Below are 21870 nucleotides of genomic sequence, written 5' to 3'. Positions count from 1 at the left end.
ATTTTTGATTAAGCTAAAAGATTCTGCAAATAGCATGGTTAGTAGTAGTATAGGCAGTTGAGTGTTTTTTTAACAAGAAGCATACATTCAAAATAGCTGCCAATATTTACAAGCCCCCTTGAAGGTGTCACTGGTTATGGAAGGATGTTGGGGACACACTGACTTACGTCCTCATGCACTGATTGAACTGAATTTGTAGGCTGTGTAGTTGAGTGTTGCATTTTGTATTCGCTGTTCCTTTTTATAATTGATTGTATAGCCTAGATGGTCCAACCTGTGAGCTTTTACTGAGAGGTTCATCTATGAAAATGTTTGCAATGGGAATTAGGCACAGATATGGGTATGATGAACCTTTCTTCAGGTGGGCTGGGTTTTCATAGCAAATTTGGGCTTCCACCTATTGCAGTGTGTGACTGAGCTTCACTGCCTTGAGGAATGTAAGCTCATTTTGAGCAAGTGGTATGATTATACAACAAGAAGCATGTGAAAAAGTTTTCTTGAATTAAACAAATGTTTGTTATGAACTTAAGAAATGAGTAATGGCTACAGACCATCTTTTTCTTCATTGTCCTTCTTATTCTTCCATACCCGAGAACTTCTCATGCCACAAATCAATGTTACCTCTTTGAAATATTTTTGGTGTTGCATTTTTATATTATGTTAATGTATTATTAAGCGTCTTTCTCTTGATGTTCCCCTCTAGACTAATTCCAGTCAGCCGACTCTTGAAAACAATGGATACTTTAGTTCCTTAGCAAGTGACTTTTTCGTATGCGTACAACAATACATCCTTGTAATAGAGCTGAAATTCTGCACAGAAATATGCCTGGGACTGACTAAGAAGTTGGAAAATACACTGTAAAGGTACTTGCCTAGCTCTTTGCATTGTAATGTGGAAATAAAAGGTCAAGTACCTATTGTGTTCTCAGGAATAAGCATTTCTGGCTGTCACCTCTCTGTGGTCTTCAAAGCTGTCTGCTTAGATAAGTCCCCTGAGGGTTTTTTAATTGCTGTGCAGTTAAATTAACAAATACCGTGATCAGACTGGAGACCTTTATATTAAGGGACATCTCTGAAGTCTTACTGAAGGCGCATTACTTACTGATATATGTTGGACTGTTTAGGTCTCGCTATCTAATACTGACTTAATTGTTGGCACAGCCCAGGTGGGGACATGCTCCAGGATGGCTAATGTCTGTGCTGCAGCTCCCTGGGTAGGTGTTTCTTTGTATAAAACACTGCAATTGTCTATGGCCAAACTGCCAAAAAGGGGCTGGTCAAGAACAAACCCAACCGATCTGCAGTGCTCTGTGACCCAGGCAGCGTTGCTCTGGGGTGCCTGCATCTGCCTGGGGGTCGCATTGGGTGCTCGGCTGCAGCTCCCCAGCTGATTCTTCTGCCACGTATCATCCCTGGCCTCTGCTGACCTGTTTGGAAGATGGTGTGTGTTTGTACAGCGCCCTGTGGCGCTGCAGGGCTGCTCTTTGGAGAGCAAATACTGAGCAACTCCAACAGGTAGACATGCTGAGCAAGTGGTATACTTGCTGATTTTTTAAACTAGCTGAATTTTTGTAACAATATTTCAGTGGTTTTTACTGACTTGTAAATCAGATCAGGGTAGATGGATGCACCATGCCAAATTTCAGTTGGTGTGTATAATTTCAACCAACCATATACATGTATGGGTATGTAAATTGATTTTTGCATTCCTCCATAAGTGTCTTCTGGCCAAGGAGCCTTGCTGTCTTGCTAGCAGTTGTAACAGACAAGGGAATAGTGGATAATGCACCACGTTTCCAACAAATAACGTAGGAGAAAATGACTGCAAAATGAAATGTCAAAGGTTGGCCATCAAGTCAACTGTATTTATCATTGATGGGGACAATACCCTGGTCTAGGATCCTGAGACCACCTACAGGATGAGTGAATAAATCCCTGGAGAGCTGAGTAGTAAAGGCAAGCTAAGTAAGTCGTGTTCAAACACATGGCAACATCTTGTAACAGTTCAGTGAAAGATAAGCTTGGCTTTTCCAATGCCTTTCCGTGTTTTCTGAACTCCGTATTGCATCTGAACACCTTTTGCATCATTTTATTTTGGCTGCTGCAAACGTGCTTAAATGAATGCTGTGCAACTTCCCAGTTGTAGCTTGTATTCTTGCCTACTTTACCTGGGATTTGGCTTTAGGGAAGTTAGTTGTAAGATAATGTGTGGGAGCATGTGACTGGGAATTGTTCCTTGCCATCCATGAAGCAGTCTTTAGGAGGGATCCTATTACTTCTACTGTATTTAAATATTATAGTAATTCTATTTGTCTATGATAGAAGTTAACAACTATTATGCTTATCTCTAATGTTGTGTTCAAGTGAAGGCAAAACTAGCCAAGAGCTTAAAAAAAAAAACAGCTGTTACTTCAGTTGATTTATGTTGAGCTGTTGAGGTATGATGCTGGTGTTTCAGGTGCTGTAGTCAGTTACTGGGGTTTGTTGCCATGAAGGGCTTTTGGGGGTTTTGATGGCAAACAATGTTTCTTTCAGCCTTCTTCCAAAGTTAGGAGGTGGCAGGTGATCCGTGCTGTGCTCATAACAGGCTCTTCTGCTTGAAGCATAAACAAATTAGAAAGTTGCTTTGCCTCCATGAGGTGTCTGTGGTGTAACTGCCTTGTATGTGGAGCACCACGGTCATGTGCTTGCATCCTGCAGGTAGTACTTTATTAAGGTCTTCTACAAAACAGCCACCAAGAGGTGGGGGCAGGCAGCTGTTACTGGTTCCCTGGAAGTTGGTGCGGTGGCCATAGCACAGCTCATGTGAGATCATCACGTGCTTGTGCTCGGTGTAATTTCATGGGGCTTAATGTCAAGCATGTCTCAGTGTTACAAAGAACTGATAAGCGCTACTGTGCTCAACACAAGTGTCATGCTCTGTACTTCTTTAATATTGCCTTATTCCAAACGTTGTTTTACAGTGGTAGCAATGCGTTCATTTCATATCTCAGTGCCTCTGGTATAGACTGTTAATCATCCCTTTCTCAACCACTGTATTTAACCCTGAAGATGTGGTACAAACAGGGACTGCTGGTCTTCGATGCCTGCTGTTGGTCTGGGTGGAAAGCCTGGTGCTGTTGCAATAAGCGCCAGGCACGAGTCCCAAATCAGCTGCAGCAGATCTAGTGGGTTGAGACTGGTCCTGTTAAGGACTTGAAGGATTCACTGCCTTCTGTTTGCTGGGCTGTAACCCTAAGGGGTGAGAAGCAGTTTGCTTTCTTTTGATTTCAGAGGTTGATGCATTGGTTTAGGTAAGAGTCCATCTTCTTCAAGACTATTGGAAACGCATATAATTCACAATTGGTTTTAATGTGAAGTTATTACAGTGACGTTTATCTAACCACTACTGTCTTCTCATCTCCTGTAAAATACTAAGTTTGAATGCTGATGGAAGTGCAGCACAGAGCATCACGCTTCCTAGGAATGTGATCGCTCCATTGGAGGAGCGATTTCCCAGCCTTGTTTGTGTATTGCTAGAAAAAGAAAAATTAATCTTTTGCAAACATCTCTGAAATCATCAGCAAAGACCAAGTTTTGTCTTGAGCAGAGCTTGGAACAAAGTTTGAACGTTTTTCAAACTTAATTCAAAAAACATGGCTTGGGAAATAAAAAGAATCCTATAAACTGATGTTTTGGCTTCTTACCATGACCCACTTTTCCTTCCTTCCCTCCCTCTGTCTGAGGGATTGTTTTTGATTTTTGGTACCTTCATTCTTGCTGTAGCCACTCACGCTGGCTTAAATACATGTATTTTCTGATTGAGGTCAAGGATTCGTTAAAGAATTTGGGCTTATATTAAATGATGTTGTGTATTTTGTCAGTGGGTATGAAGTGCTTGCCCCATCAGTTTGGAGGAATACAGTAAGGCATTACGATTTCATGCTGTGCACACAGCTTTGTTGAGGGATTGCTCTTTATATCCGCAGGCTTTTCCTGGGTTTTAGCTGTACTGCTCCGAGTGATTCTGTAACCTTCCTCCTCCTGAAGGATACAAGAAAAAGCAAGCCCTGAGTGGCTGCTCTGGCATTTTCCCCGTGTTACCGTATGCTCTTCAGCTTTTGACTGCGGAGTCGCGGCCTTGGCAGGGCTGCCATCGCCCTGCTGATGTTCTTTCACTCACTGGCTCTGCTTGTTCCTACCTCCAGCCGGAGTGAGAGGCTTCCTTGTGATCGCCTTGTTTGCTCAATGCAGTCTGGCTGGGAATGGCTCAAGGTCTATAAATACTGGGACTTAAAAGCGCTCCTCAGCCAAGCAGCCAAAACATACGAGCGATTGAGTAGCATCCCAGGAAGGCTTCATGTATGACTGACAGGGTCAGTAGTTAAGATGTGTACTGATACTGGGTATTGAATCACTGCGTATTGATTCAGTACTGTGAGCAGAAATGAACTCTGAAGTGTTTCCTTTTGCTTTCCTTTCTTCATAGAATCTGAAAAGTGTTTAAGGAAAAACTGAACCAATTACATCCTTGGGAAATATTTGTTTTACCACACTAGAGAACTGCTATACTCGAGAGCTTTATGCAAAAAACTATCAGTGAGTCAGTGCTGGGAAAACTAACCCAGTTTTGGTCTATTTCAGTACTTAAATATTTGCAAGAAAAAAAATAATTTAGGCCTTGCTTAGTGTCCACGATGCCTACAGATGTCCAAACACTTTTTTCATTGCATCGCGTGGTCCTCCTCCCCTTTCACTGCCTGCTTTGGCTGAATTGCATGGCTCAAAGGCTGTGTGGGGCCAGGGGACCTCGTGCGGCGTGGTGCTGCTTTGGTGGAGCAACGCTGGGCTGGCACTTCACAAGGTCAGGGTGCTGCTGGCCACAGAGCAAGGAGGAGCTCTAAAGAGCTGCACACAACACACAGACACACACACACACACACGTGCTTGTTTGCTTTGTGTTTAGTTAGATGGGGCAGGGAATTTGGGATGGGAGCTGTTTGTTGGGTTTCAGATTTAAACGGGAGACTAAACGGAGTGGTTTTCTTCATATTGCTCATTACTGCAGTGCTACTCGAGAGAGATTAACAAAAAGTTAATACCCCTGAGCCTTTAAAGCGTTCTATATATAGGCTTTCATTCCTTGTAGCCTTTTAGGATTTGGTGTACGTTTATTTTGGAAGGACTTTTCTGCTCTTCAGAAGGCCTTGTTTTAGTTTCCAATATGATTGAGTTCTCCAATACGCTTTTCTGTCCTCCTTTAAGGAATTTGCTCATTCTGTTAGACTAGATTACTGGCAAGGGTGTGCCTGCAGGTTGCTGAAGCTGCTGGGTGTGCCTGGAGGCTCAGGAGTCTGCATTTGGCTGTGCTGGAGTTGGACAGTATTTAACTTCTGTGCTATTTTGTCCCCCTTCTGGTCATGCAGTGGTTTGGGTTCAACACCTGAGAGGATTTTAGGAAACCGAGGCTAATGTTTAAGCAGGTTTGGGTAGGAGCTGTGAGAAATGAGTGATGCTTTCTGGGTGTGGGCAGTGCAGTACTCTGCATGACAGCAGGGGCTGGATCCTGCCCAGGCCATGGCAACAAGATCCGTGCACAGGGCTCTGTGACACTGCTCTGGTGCACTGAGCCTTGAATATTTTATGCTCCCCTAGCAGCATAATGTGTTTGTAGATTTGTTGCATGTTGTGTGAGTCGTTCTTTCAGCATCTCAGGTCAAGTACATATTTCCTACCTACCATCAGAAGTTTTTCAGTTTAAACGTGAATTTAAACTCTTCCATGGGAGTTGTCTGGACTCAGATCACCGTCATGACTGTTTAGAATCCCAAATCTTCTATTTTCTAGGAGAAGTCTCCTGGACTCCATGTAGTCAAGCATTTGCAGGCAGTGCTATCCTTTCGTGGCAGGTGAGATCCACTCCTGTTCAGGAGGACAGAGGAATGTCTGTAGAGGAAAGGGCTGTTTGGCCTGCCTTCCCTTCAAATGAAGACTTCTGATACAAAGATATTATTTCTATCCCAAATACAGGCACTTCAATGAGTTTAAGTTATTCCTATGTAAATTCATTTGCTTGCTTACTTTCTTTAATCAGGCCTGTGGGGTTGCGTGGAGGGCAGGGCTGCTGTTTGAGGGACCTCCATAGGCTGCAGGAGTGGGACAAATGAGAACTTCAGGAAGGTCAACAAAGACTTCGAGTAGAAATCTCTCGGAATAGCACATTTCCATCAGAGCTTAGCATTGCTACAAAGGCATTGCCTTTTATCTTTGTGTAAGTGCAAGATTTGAGAGAGAGGCCAGACAAATTACTCTGTTTATGTTAAGGCTGTTAAGCCAATGGAACTCTTCCTGCACTGAACTGTGTGTGCTCTGTGCATCCTGATGGTGGATTCTAACTTTGGTATCACTACACTCTAAATTAGAGCAGTGTGGATTGCCATTAGATGGCTGCTGCGTGGAGCTTGAAGTCCTAGTGTTAAAATTCAGTTGCTACTTTTCCTCACCTGGATCCTTGCAGCATCTCATTGCCCTACAGACCTTGTATGGTTCTTTTGTTGCCACCCCCTGTTGATTAAAAATAACATTCTCTGCTTCTAAATTTCATGACATTAAGCATGAGTATTGCTCTAGGACATTGCAGAATGCCAAAGAACAGTTGGGATAATAAAACTTAGTGTAAAGAGAAGTGTTAGGTAAAGGCAGACCAATAGACTTCTGTGTGGAAAATATCCTTTTGGTGGAAGGTAATGGTATGGAGGCGGAGTTTTGCTTTGAAACTAGGTAATTGTTTTCTGACCTGGTTCTTCTGGAAATTGACTTATTTATATTGAATGATAAATGCACTGCTGCATGTGTGGCTTTTTAAGGAGGGATTACGTCCCTGCTTTTAAGTTTTCATGACTTCTGTAGCAGATGCCTTCAGTACTTAAATCATAATTAATTGTGAACTGAAAGAATCCCAGAGTTAAGCCTACTTATGAAGTAAAATCTGCACAGATATTTTTAGATCATGCATTTGCCATATCCCTCCCACCAGCACAGATGTGATTGTTTGGAAAGAAGCTAAGGGCCAAATATTTAAATGTAAACATTGTGACGTTTGGCTCTGAACTACTGAGAAAATCATACAAATAACTAGGTGTTGCTTTTCAAAATGTGTAAATAGCAAAATCAATTAGCTAATTCCTGTGCTGGGGAGGGTAGGCATCTTTGCCAATTCTGGAGTGAATGGCAAGTGCCAGCCAGAAGTACTTTTACCTAGTGAAAGACTTGTGCTCTGCTCCTTCAGGTGTGAGGACTGTTCTGAGTGCACATCCGCAGTGTTGTATGCATCCAGCACGCCCAAAAGAAGAGAGGACTCATCTTTTCATCAAACAACTTAAATTTGTGGGCTACTTAGTCTTTTATGTGGTTATTTCTAGGCATAATGACTCAGTAATCTAAGGCTTTCCATTGAGGTAAGGGTCTAATACATGTTCTAGGAGAGGTGAAACAAGTGTTTGTTCTTACCACTAGGCACACGATCTCCATTGACCAGCTTTTGGCTGCAAGTCTTTGATCCTAAAGCTCTAGGCTGAACAATGGGGTTGGAGGCAGAAGACAGGAAATAAAGTGAAGAAACAACTTAGTGTACTTTCAGTTTTATAATAAAGCATGACATTTCTTGTTAATGAGCAGTTCCTTCAGAGTAAAGTGCTCACCTAAACGTTTCATGCAAGATGCATTTGGTTCTTGCAAATGAGTTCTGCTGCCTTCTTCCCATTAATGTGTTGGAAATCTACAGAAGTGAATGTTCCATGGTAAATGAGCGTGCATGTTTTTTGTTTCCCTCAGGCAAAATACATCTCCCAGTGCATCGATGAGATCAAGCAGGAGCTAAAGCAGGATAACATTGCAGTGAAATCAAATGCAGTCTGCAAACTTACATATGTAAGTGCCTTGTGGGGATACAATACGATTGCATCTTTTAATTTTTTCATCCTTGTTGACTAGGATCTAGCCTGCTTATTCTTCTTAGACTGGTTTCACAGCTAGCTTTAACTGTTTGCAGTGCAGGCTGCGGGTAAAAATGCTCCCGCACGTATCTCTGACATCAGAGTCTGCATGTTCCCATTCCATTCGTTGTGCTGGCACTAGTATTTGTGCAATTTTATTGAGCTAGATCAGGAAGCTAATCTGGTTTAAAACTAATCCAATTAAAAAAAGTAGTTCTCATCTGGATTGTTTCTTAGGTAGTTGCATGAGCAGTTTTTCTTTGTTCTCTGCAAAGGACTGCACAGGAAAACACTGTTAAAGAGCGATTTATTTTTTTAAGAGGGAGAAACTGTCCACAGTGATGCATATAAAACTGCTATGTAGTACCTGGAATTAATGCAGAGTTTAAAACTTGATTCTAGTGGAACTTCTGGATGTCTTTAGCTTATTCCAGGTGGCATAGAACATAACAGTGGGTCATAATCTTGAGGTGTCTTGTATTATTTTTGGACTTCTGTTCCATCTTTAATTTTCTGACTTATTTTTTGAGTCTTGTATTTCAGAAGTTTGTAATCTAGCCTTCTCTGCTTACAGTTACAGATGCTGGGCTACGACATCAGTTGGGCTGCTTTCAATATTATTGAAGTCATGAGTGCATCGAAGTTTACATTTAAAGTGAGTTTTCTGTGTAATTACTGCTGTACTAACCAAGCTGTTTCATTATTGTATTTAATATATTGGCACATGATCGTTTGATTTCTTCAGTATGGAAAGGAAGTAGACTGTTTATTTTCTAGTATATAATACCTGACCTGCTACTATAGGCTTTTTCTATTGGGTATTTGACAACAGCTGCTAAATCTTCTGTGGAAAAAAGTGCACGGTTCTGTGTGGGTGGATGTATTTTTTTTTCCTCTGTAAGGTTTTGTTCGTGCTTATTCTTTTTCACCAAATAAATAGGATGGAACATTACTTTGTAAAGAATGGCTTTCAGATTGGGCTTTCATACCTGAAAGTCAGGAGTTAAGGAGTTTTGGTTTAGGTACAACAAGGACAAAATAAATATTCCCCGTTTCTCCTACTGACTGTCCTGTTTCCTACATCATCTTGGCCACTGAACCTATTCATTCTAACAAAGTGCGGGGAGATAAAGATAATTTTAATACCCTTAAGGTAGATGTATTACATCTAAAGATTACTTGTCTGAGATAATTAAAAAGGGTTTATGTCAGGAAAAAATAGAGAACCCTGTTATGCAAACCTCTTGTCTAATTGTTCTGCTTTTGCTGAAAGCAAAAGCTGGTAGCTTTTGTTCTACCAAAATTGCGGTAGAACCACCAGTTGTTGTTCATCTAAACATTGTCTAAACTTACTTTTTAAAAATGGCTTTTATTCTCCTTGCCTTTTCACAGAGAATTGGTTACCTAGCTGCCTCTCAGTGCTTTCATGAAGGGACTGATGTAATTATGTTGACTACTAATCAAATCCGAAAGGTAAACTCTTGATTTCAGTTCTTAATTTTTTTGTGCCCTGTCTCCCTATTTGTGTTTTGAAAACTGTACAACTTTTTTAAGGATCGACTTCTTTTAAAGAATATGAAGTTGTAGAATTCTATTTACTTGGTTTACAGTCTGCTTTAATTATACAATCGGAAGGATTAATGGAATGCTTAGTTGTCCATAGGCTTCCCTTGTGCTGTCTCATGCCAGCTGTCTGTATTTACTTGCTTAAAAAAGATCAGTGGGATGTTATCCAGTATCTTTCCTAAAGACTGCAGATACGTTAAAGCCAGAATGTGTTACAAAATTTTGTTGCTCCTTAAGAAGTAATTTAGCTATTCTCAAAGTAGAATCTAATTTTGTCCCACCTACAAGAGGTATCAAAATGAGATGCAGATGACACAGAATCCTGAAGGCCTGTGTTTAGCTCTCCTATTGTGGTCTTGTACGAATGAATCCGGACTGTTAATTCTCAGTTTGTTTGCAGATGCTCTGTGCAATTCACTTCAAATTTGTTTCCCAATAACTGCAATTAAGGATTCATCCTGTAATGCTCCGTATTCCATGAGGTCTGGTTTTGTAGTCTGCAAGTGAACATGCTCAGACAGTATTAATTTTTTTTAGGAGTCAGAATCATAAAAACATCTCAGAGACTATACTACATTGACTACAAATAAGTACAAAGAAACTTGACAAATGAAATTTGTTCTACACCATAGCCTGTGATCTGTCTTTATGCACTGAAAGTCATGGTGCTGCCAGCAGCTTGGAAGGAAAGCAGTCTCATTTCTCTAATATATTAAGCTAGGACACTGTTACGCACTCATCAAGAGTGCATGTTCCCAGTGAGGCTGATAACAACTTGACTTTGATTTAACAGTGTTAGTATTTAATTCTTTTTTTTTTTTTTTAGGGTTTTAAATATATTTGTGATCATGTCTGAGTTTTTTAATTTTTTGCCACTTCTGAAATACCACTAGGGTATGATGTTTCTAGTTGCTTTGATGTTGCAGTCACCCATCTATAATTTAAATTCCTCGTGCCAATTATTAATCCCCATGGTAGCTGTATTTTAGCAGGTGTTGGAGGACATTCCTCTTAATAGCCAGTATAAACGTTCCCATGGAACAGAAGCTTTGCTTCATATCTGTTGAGTGAATGAAATTGGTCTGAAAAAGTAGTTTCTCAACATCCTTTGTGATCTTAAATTTTTGAGCTTCTTTTTCCTTTTTTAGGATCTGAGTAGCCCTAACCAATATGATACTGGAGTTGCACTGACTGGCTTGTCCTGTTTTGTTACTCCAGATCTTGCCAGGGACTTGGCAAATGACATCATGACACTGGTGAGTTAATAAGACTCAGCAATGTTTTTTTCCTATAATTAAAGAATGTTAAATTGTTCAAATCTAGTAAATATCTGTTACATTTAGAACTGTTACATATGAAAATTGACACTTTTTCCTTTTGAGTCTTTTGGGGACCTCTTACAGCCTTTGTGGCTCAGTAGGATTGCGTTGGTTATTTCTGTTAGTTGGGGTGATAAATGATGGTATTTTGCTCACCCGTCAGAAGCTGAGTTTTTGGAACCTGAAGTAGTCAAGTCTCTTATGAAACACTTTTGAGAGAGACTGGTGTGGACACAGGGGCCTTGAGAAGAATTTTGGAAGTGTAAATTTGCTAAGAGCCTGATCCCAATTATTTCGTTAACAGATGTCCCATACGAAGCCTTATATCAGGAAGAAGGCAGTGTTAATCATGTACAAAGTTTTCTTGAAATACCCAGAGTCCCTCCGTCCTGCGTTTCCTCGCCTTAAAGAAAAACTTGAAGATCCAGATCCTGGTGAGTGGATTTTAGTAAATTGCTTCTGCTCCAAAACATCTAGGTATAAATGCTTTTCGAGCTTGTAGAGAGGAGTGAAAATGAAAAAATATCTGAGCACAAATAGTGTTTGAATAGGTAGATGGCCATATGAGAGTTCTGACAGATGTTACCGTATTAAAAATGCGTTCTATGTCGTTCTTCAAGGCTAAAGTTACTAAAACTGTATCAGTGGATTAAACTTTAATGGGACAAAGCTGCATAGTGATTTGTGGCTTGTTGCTTAACTTGACTGTTGAAAATATTTTGGTTGATTTCAAGCTTTTTGTTTCTTGTGCACTTCTGTAAAGCTGCAGCTATTGTCTGTTGGCAATAGATGCACTTAAAATAGTCACATTCAGTAGACTTTTTTCTTCTAATTGGTGTTACTGGAAGGTACTAGTCTTCCTTCACAATGCCAAAATGCTGTATATCTTTTTCAAGGACTGTGTGCATTGTAGTTTCACAAACTCCAGTTGATTTCTGTGTGTAGAAGGAAAACGTAGATATGTTTGCTTGACTGATTTGTTACGGGCATGTAAGATGCATCTTTCAGGGACAATATTTCTTAAAAACAAAGAAACAAGCCACTTGCAAAACCACCTGCAAAGGAAGAAACTATTTATTTATGATGCTTTATGGAAAAAACTACTATATGCTATAAAACCTAGACTAGAAGACTCCAAATTGAGATCAATTTGAGACTGAGCAATTAGAATTAACTTGTTCAGTCATCTTGTTTAAGATTTTCTTTTTCTGGTTTAATTAAAAATGTCTAAATACATTTTAAAGAAGCAGTGTTTGGAAACTTTATGGTAGATAAGGTTAATGATTTTAATTTTTGTCTGTCCCTCAAACAAGCTATCTACAGTAAGGAGGGGAGGAGAATGGCAGTGTCTTGTTGTCTGATAGTGGACACAAAGCACATACACAGTTTGATGTATTAGAAAGCGGCCAAAATTAAATAATATCCTTTCTGAGTTTGTCTTGCATTCCTATGTTTAGTTCACTACTTCCATCACTGGTAATGAGGCTGAACCATTCCTCTTGGAATGTACAAGTCGAATGTTTAACTGCCTTTGTTCTGGGTGTTCTGCACCAGAAACTTCAATTACAATTAAAGTATTTATGAGAATTCTGCTTTTCTCACTTCTATTTCCCAGGTGTGCAGTCTGCTGCAGTAAATGTTATTTGTGAGCTGGCTCGACGCAATCCCAAGAACTACCTTTCTCTTGCTCCACTCTTTTTCAAGTTGATGACATCATCAACCAATAATTGGGTTCTCATTAAAATTATAAAACTGGCAAGTATTCTCTACCTATACTTACAGGATTGGGACCCTCATTAAACTGTGTTAAGTATGAAAATAGGTTTCTTGCTTGTAGTTATAGTTACCTTTAATTCTAATTAAAAAAATAACCAGAAGTCTCCTAGTGTTTGTGAACTTAGAGTAAAAAATATTTTAATATAGCTTAGTTAAATGTAATGAAATGTAGTTTAAATAATGTTTTTATGTTGCTTAAAACCAGCTATTAATTCAGTTTCTTGTTTGTACTTCTGAAAATAGTTCGGTGCTCTTACTCCATTAGAACCTAGGCTGGGAAAGAAATTAATCGAGCCGCTGACCAACCTCATACACAGGTATGTATAACAAATACTACTTTGTTTATTCAGGATTAGTGAAGTGTGTGTTAGGTAGGTCAGTAGCCAAGTCTAGTGATGCATTTCTGAACTTCTTCCTGAGCTTGAATGTGTTGGTTTCAGTATCAAAGTAGTAAACTTGACTGAGATAAAATAGCCTAATGAGAACATTTGGGTGTCGGCTGTCTTGAATTTCTCAGAAGCTTGCATGCTTTGATTTCGCTCATTTTTAAGCCAGGGATTGCTTTGGTGCATATATTTAAACAAATACAAAAAAAAAAAACAACTATGCTTTAAAAAAAAAAAAGCTGTGTATTTGCCTCTTCTGTTCTTCTGCACATTTGACTCTTGACTTTTTTGGAAGTGCAGTTAGAAAAAGAAATATGAAGATATCCTTGTGCCTTGTTAAAGCTGGTTTGTGTTATTGTTTTGGATCTAATTCTGAACTAAACTCAGAAAGGAGGAAGGAATAAAATAAATACTCCCAGTTATGGAAAGAGTGTCATACTATGTTGGAGTTACCAAAGGTTAAGATCAGTTTTTCTTAATGTGGCAGAGCGTGAGGATGAATGAGAGTTTAAAACAGATGTGTAGCAGTGAGAGGGAGCTCCAGACAAACAATTTCTCTTCATCCTCAGAGTGCTGCTTGTAAGGCTGGCTCTGAGCAGACTGGCCAGAAGGCTTGCATCCAAACAGCTAAGGAGAGTTTTACAACAGTGATGCATACATACAAACTCAAGAGAAGCAGTACTTCACTAGAAAAAGCAGCAAGATGGACAGAATGTCTTCAGTCCTGTCTGTCCTCTCCAACTTCCCCAGCGTTTCATTATTTCCGAGGACATAACCCTGTTCTGATTGGCTTCCTTTGTCAGTCAGCTTGGGTCTCATATCACACATGCATAAGGCCAGCCTGCCACCTACCACAAAATGCATAGAGAGAAAAAGTGATTGTCCCAGTTCTGAGCATGTCAGAGTCATGGATACCATGTGCTAGGTGACCTTCACAGGAGCAGGTTGTGACTGCTGCCTCCAGAGCTGTTTGCTCATGACCTTTGCAGACCTGCTTTTCCAGAAGCAGTCCTTTGTTACTTGTGAGTTTTGCTGTGTGGCTGGGGGACACTTTGTTTCCATTGTGTAAATCAGTTTTTCTAAGTGAAATCCTCCGAATCGCACTGTATTTACCGAGTGCTCAACCGACAATTTTCTTGAAGTTATGTTTGGAGTGGAATAGGACATATGAAAATACATTGCTGGCTTGTAGGAATGCGCAAGAGTCTGCTGTTCATGTGTGACTCGTTCTCTTTGGAGAGAGAGACCTGGAGGTTGTCCATCTGCTTTTCTTATCATAAATTTTTGATCTTGGGCAGAGGACTTGATTCGATCCTTGGACAAGACTGGTTCAGTGCTCTGAAACTGGGACTGAGATTTTGAGTAACCGCTTCCTTCCTTATCCCTCCTGTTACAGTACTGTTATTTGCCTCTTCTTAGAGAAGAAGTGACTTAATCCACCTCTACTACATTCTGTTTTGGAAGTCAAGGAGAGGACTGCAGCATCAGCTTCCCCCCTTACTTTCAGAAGCTAGCTGTACCACCTCCCTCCCATTTATAAGTGAGAATCACTTCTTCTAGTTTGGAGGTATATGGAACAGAATACTGGCAGTTTCCTGTGTAATTAAAGGTGTTAACTAGCTCCAAGATACTGCTGACAACTCTTCAAAATGTGATGGTTTTATTCCCTATTTAAAATACTTGATTTCTGTTTCAGCACCTCAGCCATGTCTCTCTTATATGAATGTGTGAACACAGTAATAGCAGGTGAGAACTGAAATTTGTGACCTAGAAGGAACATGATGAACTTTGTCATCAATTAATTGTGACTGTTTTTTAACTTAATGTATTTCTATAACCAAATTAAATCACTCGGCAAACTTTCAGTGATTTCTTTCACTGTGTAACTGTAACCCAAATCTTTTGTTGTCAGTAGATGAGGCTAAGTTATTACAGCTGTTTTATTTGCTAAAGGCTAAAACAAAGTACTAACAATGAGTAATTATATTTTATATCATTTATGTTATTTATATTCAAGCTCCAAAGTGTTGTTAGAACTGAAATATGCCAGCAGCAATAAAATGAAGAACATGGTTAATGCCTCATAGAAACTTTGACGACATTTTCTTATGTGAGGAAAAATAGTAGGCTTTTTTCTTAAACTGTGGAATTGGAGAAATAAAGACTTGGTGCAATTCCTTGAACGAAGTCACTGAAATAATAGATCTGTAGTTTACATTCATTTTTGAGTGGGGAAGGGATGTGAACTCACTACTGGGGATGGAGAAAAACTGGCAAAATGGGGTAACATGGTATTGCAGCTGAGACCTGGCACATTCCTGCCCTCGTGGAAGCAGAGGGTTGTTGATATCCACCATTTGGCTGTAAGTCTGTCTCATGTAGTTTGGGATTCTCCAAGGGATAATGATGCAGGAATGTACTGTATTGGATCAGTTCAAAGAAATGGTGACCTGTCACTTGCTTCATGTTCACTGATTCAGGGAAATGGAAGATGAAGTTATAATGGTGAGGAAAAAATAGCACTGAGGTTAATTCCATTGTGGATAAGAGGGTGTCTTCCTGAGAGAAAATAGGGTAAATCAGAACCATTAAGGTTGGAAAAGACCTCCAAGATCATCTGGTCCAACTGTCTCTCTACCACCAATATCACCCACTAAACCATGGTGCATGGTCCATATGGTTTGAGTGAACCAGGTGGAATCAGGTCCAACCTTTCCTAAAATATCTCCAGGAATGGTGATTCCACCACCCATGTGGGCAAACCGTTCCAATGCCTGACTGCTTTTTCTGAATAGAAATGTCTCCTAATTTCCAACTTGAACCTCTCATAGTGCAACTTAAGACCATTCCCTTTTGTCCTGAATCTGGTTCAAAGAGAAATTCATTCAGTAAGATCACCTCAGGGGGCCTGCTAAGGGACCATAGTGTAAAACCTGGATTTGGAGAATGTGAAGCTGAGTATCTGCATCGGAGCAGCACCTTGCACCTGCCAGTTCCCTGCATGGCCTGAAAAGCTACTATCCACACTCCTTCCCATAAATGTAGTTCTGCAGGATTATGGAGAGTAAAATGCCACTGCACTTGTGCTGGCATGGATGTGCTAGGTGACAACAGTAGATAACAAGATACCACCGCCTTTCCTGCCATGAGTTACATGTCGGTGCTTTACAAATGTCTGATGTAATCAACAGCAGGAGCTGATTTAGCCTTGAGTCTTGTGCTGGCTTGATGAAAAACCCCAGTTTAAATATATTAAACTCTAGGATCCATTGCTGCATTTCATTACATTAGGGAAGTGTACATATAAATTCATCTGTGCCATAGCTGGTGACATATTTACAGCCATGACTGCTGTGTGATATCAGTAAAATACACTTTGCTTTCGTTAACGTTTAATATAAAGCAGCTTTGACCCGGCTGTTTCAACAGTTCATGCCTTTACATTTTTTTCCTGTCCTGATATTTATTCCTTTTCATAAAGTATAAGAACTACAACCTTCTTTCCTCCCTAGCTCACCGAAAAGATAAACAGTAAAAACTTATATTTCCTTGTGAGCTGAGCTAGCTGTTGATCTTTGTGTTCCGTTATATTTATTCCGAATCTAGTAACCAAAACCTCTGTTTGTTTGTTTCAGTTTTGATCTCCCTATCCTCTGGGATGCCTAATCACAGCGCTAGCATCCAGGTATAACGATGTTTGGGTTCTGGTGGGTGTTACTTGTTCTACTCTACTGTGTAATATCAGATGCTATGGAGAAATTGGATTACGTTCCTTTGTTAAAGCAATAAATAGCTCACTGAAGAGCTCTCACATGGGTGGAATCCTACAAACTGAAGCATTTCCGAAATAAATTCTGTTATTTTCTTTTGTTTAATATGCAAATTCCACTCCTTTAAAGGTTTTCTGTTTTATTCATCTTGTATCGATGCAATCATAAGAACTCTGTTCCTTTTGTTTTGAAATCTGTAAATCCAATAAGGCTATCTTACCAGAGGCTGCAAGTCTTCCTTAGAATGCTTCCTTGTGTGCTCTAGCCACCCTTGTGTATTGAGTAAACTTTACAAAAAGTTTAATGTAGACTTTCGAGGCTTGTAATAAGTGCGGTCTTTTTTTTTTTTCCCAGCTTTGTGTACAAAAGTTAAGAATATTGATAGAAGATTCTGACCAGAACTGTAAGTATGTTGCTTGTCTGCATGGAAGCTTTTAGCAACCAGTCACTAGGGAGAAAATCCAGCAGCCTTAGAGCAATGAGTTTTCTCCGAACAGCTTACTCATTATAGTGCCTGGTATGTTGTAAGCAACTGTTAGTTTTGTAATGTGGAAATAATTTTTGATGTTGAACATTTCTTATAAGGAGCTTTTTAAAAACAGATCATAGAATCATAGAATATCCCGAGTTGAAAGGGACCCATAAGGAAAAAACGAGTTATTACTGCTTGCGGCCTTGAAAATCTCAAACACTTCTCTTCCTATCCCTTTTTATAAACTTCCTGCTCACAGAGTAGTGAGGGCTATTCAGTAGTGAAAGCATAATGGTAAAATGTAGGAATGGTTGCTGTTTTAGCGACTACAAAAAACATAGTAAAAACCTTCTTTGTGCAAAAGCTTTTCTTGACCTTTTTTCCTGACCTTTTTTTCCTGACCTTTTTTTCGTTGAGAACAGGGTTCCTGCTTAACACACCAATCTTCTTTGTGCTTTTTAAGCTGTGTTCATCTCAGGATGCCAGTTCTCAAAACCCATAGATTCTATATGTTAAATATATATATTTTAATATTTTAAAAAATGATAAAGATTGAAGTGGAAGAGGGCTGTGATGACTATGTGAACTGGGGGGGGGGGGGGGGTTATAAAATGGAGCAAAATCTGCAATATGCTTTTTCTCAAAAATTGTCCTCCTCGTCAGAGATGGTTATTTGAACATATAAAAGTTGGTGTAAGTAGAAGCAGTCAATATTAAGTTCTCATGCATAACACAACAGTATTTCTATATTTGGAAAGAAGTTTTATTTTGTCTTTCACAGTGAAATACCTGGGATTGTTAGCTATGTCCAAAATCCTGAAAACACATCCAAAGTCAGTTCAGTCTCACAAGGATCTCATTCTCCAATGTTTGGATGACAAAGATGAGTCTATCCGTCTCAGAGCTTTAGATCTGTTGTATGGCATGGTATGTTTCTGCACCTATTTCCTTTCCCTTCTAGTCCATGTGACCCCTTGTTTATGAGGCTAATGTTTAAAAAACAAACCACATACCTTTCTCTTTACCTATCCTCAGTAGCATTGTAATAACAACTGCCATGCTTTTTCTGGCACTTCTTGCAAATAAAAGATCTGCTACAGTATACGAGGGCTTTAAATACATTCCAACTGTGGAAAGACTTTGAGTTCAGGCACTATGGAAGTCACCCAGAAGGCCTAAGAATTCGCTGTTCCTTCCTCTAGGTGAAAAGTGGCCGTGGACATACTGCAATAAGTCATTGCTCTTCTGCATTGCAGTCCATGTTGCAGCACACGACAGCTGGGGTTGACATAAGTTATACAAAGAATGGGAAAGAGTCAGGAGCACTTGGAAAAGGCAGCTTTAAGCTGCTTCTCTGTCAAATTTGCCCTTTCAATTTTGTTATGACTTAATGACACGTGGAATTTCATTCTGGTTGTTTTTGTGTGCAGCCAGCTTTGTGCACACATTCTGCAGCTGTGCAGAGCAGTTTATAAAGTGTGCATAGGCTACAGGGAAACTGTGGTGAGAACACTTGATCGGTGAAACGACTGTTTACAAGTTTTGTAGTCAAGTGCTTTTCATTTGGGGGGTCTTTGCCCTTGGTTCTGATTTCTTGTTAACACAGTAACGTAGGTCCGTCAAAGAGTTTAGCAGTTGCTTTACTGGAATTAGAAGAATTTGTCAGTACAGGAAATAGCTTATTTTTGGTTCAACTCTTTGATAACTCTTCAACAGGTTTCAAAGAAGAACTTGATGGAGATAGTGAAGAAATTGATGATTCATGTGGATAAAGCAGAAGGGACAACGTACCGGGATGAGCTGCTGACTAAAATCATAGATATTTGTAGTCAGTCCAATTACCAATATATCACAAACTTTGAATGGTCAGTGGTTTTCTGTCAAAAATTGAAATTGCTAGCAATGGTAATGTGTGATTGTCCATTAATAAAATTGTGTCCCTTTTCCTTTTTGTAGGTACATAAGCATCTTGGTGGAACTGACCCGACTGGAAGGCACACGCCATGGGCATCTCATAGCAGCTCAGATGTTAGATGTAGCTATTAGAGTTAAAGCGATTCGTAAATTTGCGGTTTCTCAAATGGCTATGCTTTTGGACAACGCACATCTCATAGCCAGCAACACCCAGAGAAACGGAATCTGTGAGGTGCTTTATGCTGCTGCGTGGATATGTGGAGAATTCTCTGAGTAAGTGCAATTGGGAAGTCTGACACTTCGAACAGCTTCTTTCGGACACAGATTCAGATCATTAAAAACTACTTTTTGAGAGAAGGATGGCTTAGAATGTGCACCCTTATTACTAATGAGGATTGCTTCTTTCCTTCTCCTTCACCCCATGAGATTCCTCTACTCAAAACAGATGCTTCATTTTGAGTATGTTTTTTTCTCTGTATTCCTGCCCACTCATACAGTAATGCATGATTGTGGATGTTAGCAGTCAAGACCTTAAGCCGCCAGTGACTGAACTCTTAAATAAAGTCTAACTCTATTTACATGATAGGGAAAATATCCAGTGAGCCTGTTTGACTGAAATGTGGTTTGTTTTTTTTAGTTTTTCTTCCTCTTTTGCCTTTGAGAGGTTTTTGCAGAGCTTGCTTTTCATGAGAATAAGTAGTATTATTTCTGTCCCAAACCGGTCCCTACCAGCAGTAGGACAATCTTTAGTGTTGTGTCAACGTTAACTTTTATCTTAAATAGATACATTCGTCTCTTGGTTGTGTGTGCACACGTGCTTTACCTAGCCTTCATTTTGATAAATTGGGCATACCATGGTATTGTGTCACAGAATGGCTTAGGTTGGAAAGCACATTAAACGTCTAGTTCCAGCTACCTGCAATGGGTAAGGATGCCACTTGTTTGATCAGCTTAACTGGGCCCTACCCAATCCGGCCTTGAGCACTTTGAGATGGGGCATCCATATTTTATTTTTGTTCAGTAACTGGTTGGAAATGCCACCTCACTGATGCAGTGGTGAAGTACAGAATGGCAGAAAGGTACCTGGGCTGCTAGTCCCAGGTTGTCAGTGCAGTTGCACATAATGTGCAATGCTTAGTTAATGGAGAAAATACTGAAGCTGTAGAGGTGAAAGCTGAGGTGTCCCTCCCCTTCCCCCTTCTTTAAAATGATGAAGTTGTAGATTCCTCTGTATCATGTTACTGCTGTCATTTGAAAAGGGAAAAGATGCAGAGGGCAAATGATTATGTATTTGTAGTCTCACTTGTCTTTCTGCAATGCTTTGTACTTCAACAGAGGTTTTTGAAAAACTCTCTATGAAGACTGACAAAATGTTGAAGTTGCTCAGTTGCCGTCTTTCATATGTTTACTCTGTCTTTTTAGACACCTTGAGGAAGCGAACCAAACTTTAGAAGCAATGCTGAGGCCTAAAGTTACAACTCTACCAGGCCACATCCAGGCAGTTTATGTCCAGAACATGGTGAAGCTCTATGCATCCATCCTACAGCAGAAAGAACAAGCTGGGGAAAAGGAAGCAGCTCAGGAAATTACACAGCTGATGATTGAGCGTTTGCCTCAGTTTGTACAGAGTGCAGATCTAGAAGTTCAGGAGAGGGTAAGAGAACAAACTTATCTTGGAATTTATCATACAAAGACTCATTTGTATTGGATCACATCTCATTTTGTGTGGACATGCATATTTTATACAAGCCACTGTTATCGGAGTGATGTTTGTATTCTGTACTTTTTGTAACTCAGTGAAAAGGCACCTTGGAACTAGAAGAGTGGTAAGAGTGGTGACATTCTGTGTCAGAGCCCAGATCTAATTCTAGATCAAAATCACCTCCAAAGGCTGCTTGCAAGGACTTAATTCAAAACAATTTAATTTTAAAATTGTGATCTAAGACTTGGAAAATGCACTTCACAACATGTTCAAGATCACAATTCACAATGCTGCAAGATGACTGCAATGATTTTTGTGATGTACCCATTGAACCAAAAAGAGCTGCCATACATATTAATTCCTAGTGGATACACAAGGTAGTTGTGTTCTAAAGCACCTTGCCCCTGCCTTTATCAGAAACTATCATAAGGTGGAAAGTGACAGATGAAGACCAATAACTGTAGTATTTAGAAAATGCTACAGAATATGAGGCTTTACAGTGATTTGCTTACGTGGAAAACTTTATTTTTGCATGTGATAAAGGTTAAGAGTGATCAAATGGTTACTTCATAGTAAGATGTGATAAATTCAGCAGTACAGTCACATTTTTTTCATTGATTTAAAAAATGCTGTGTGCTGGCATGATCTAAATGGAGAGCAAGAGAGGATCTGTGCAGGCAATATATACTTCTGTGCTATGTCACAAGTTTGTTCATTAAACCATAAATCATACAGGCTTAGCAGGGAAAAAGACTGCAGGCTCTTCAACCCAGCCCCGCTGCTTATTCCCTTTTAAGCCTAAACCTTTGTTTTTGATGTGCTCTTTTTCTGAGGGGAAAGGGGACCTAAAAAAAAAAAAAAAAAAAAAACACTTCTGAAAATCCAGTCTGTTACATACTTTGTTCTAGGAAAGTGTTTTGTAAAGCCACGTAAATAGCATTATATGCTATGATGGAGAGAAGCAGCTGTATTTTGGTTTGTCTATTGAAATT

The 21870-nt window shown here is 39.7% G+C and overlaps 1 protein-coding gene across 2 annotated transcripts in view; it reads left to right on the top strand.

Moving 5' to 3' along the window:
• Positions 1-21870, top strand: part of AP3D1 (adaptor related protein complex 3 subunit delta 1) — a 43824-nt gene that overhangs the window by 6083 nt on the left and 15871 nt on the right. For both annotated transcript variants that reach the window (XM_027471755.3, XM_072029384.1), the window contains exons 2-15: positions 7813-7908; positions 8548-8628; positions 9366-9446; positions 10688-10795; positions 11163-11292; positions 12474-12613; positions 12878-12951; positions 14717-14766; positions 16656-16705; positions 17145-17193; positions 18044-18189; positions 18979-19127; positions 19219-19449; positions 20599-20830. In XM_027471755.3, the coding sequence (XP_027327556.2) occupies positions 7813-7908; positions 8548-8628; positions 9366-9446; positions 10688-10795; positions 11163-11292; positions 12474-12613; positions 12878-12951; positions 14717-14766; positions 16656-16705; positions 17145-17193; positions 18044-18189; positions 18979-19127; positions 19219-19449; positions 20599-20830 (1617 nt within the window). The remainder of the gene's footprint in view (positions 1-7812; positions 7909-8547; positions 8629-9365; positions 9447-10687; positions 10796-11162; positions 11293-12473; positions 12614-12877; positions 12952-14716; positions 14767-16655; positions 16706-17144; positions 17194-18043; positions 18190-18978; positions 19128-19218; positions 19450-20598; positions 20831-21870) is intronic.

Source organism: Anas platyrhynchos, chromosome 29, assembly GCF_047663525.1.
Source record: "Anas platyrhynchos isolate ZD024472 breed Pekin duck chromosome 29, IASCAAS_PekinDuck_T2T, whole genome shotgun sequence".
Classification (NCBI taxonomy): domain Eukaryota; kingdom Metazoa; phylum Chordata; class Aves; order Anseriformes; family Anatidae; genus Anas; species Anas platyrhynchos.
Note: the sequence above shows the minus strand (reverse complement) of the source record. Positions and strands in the feature narration are given on the sequence as shown.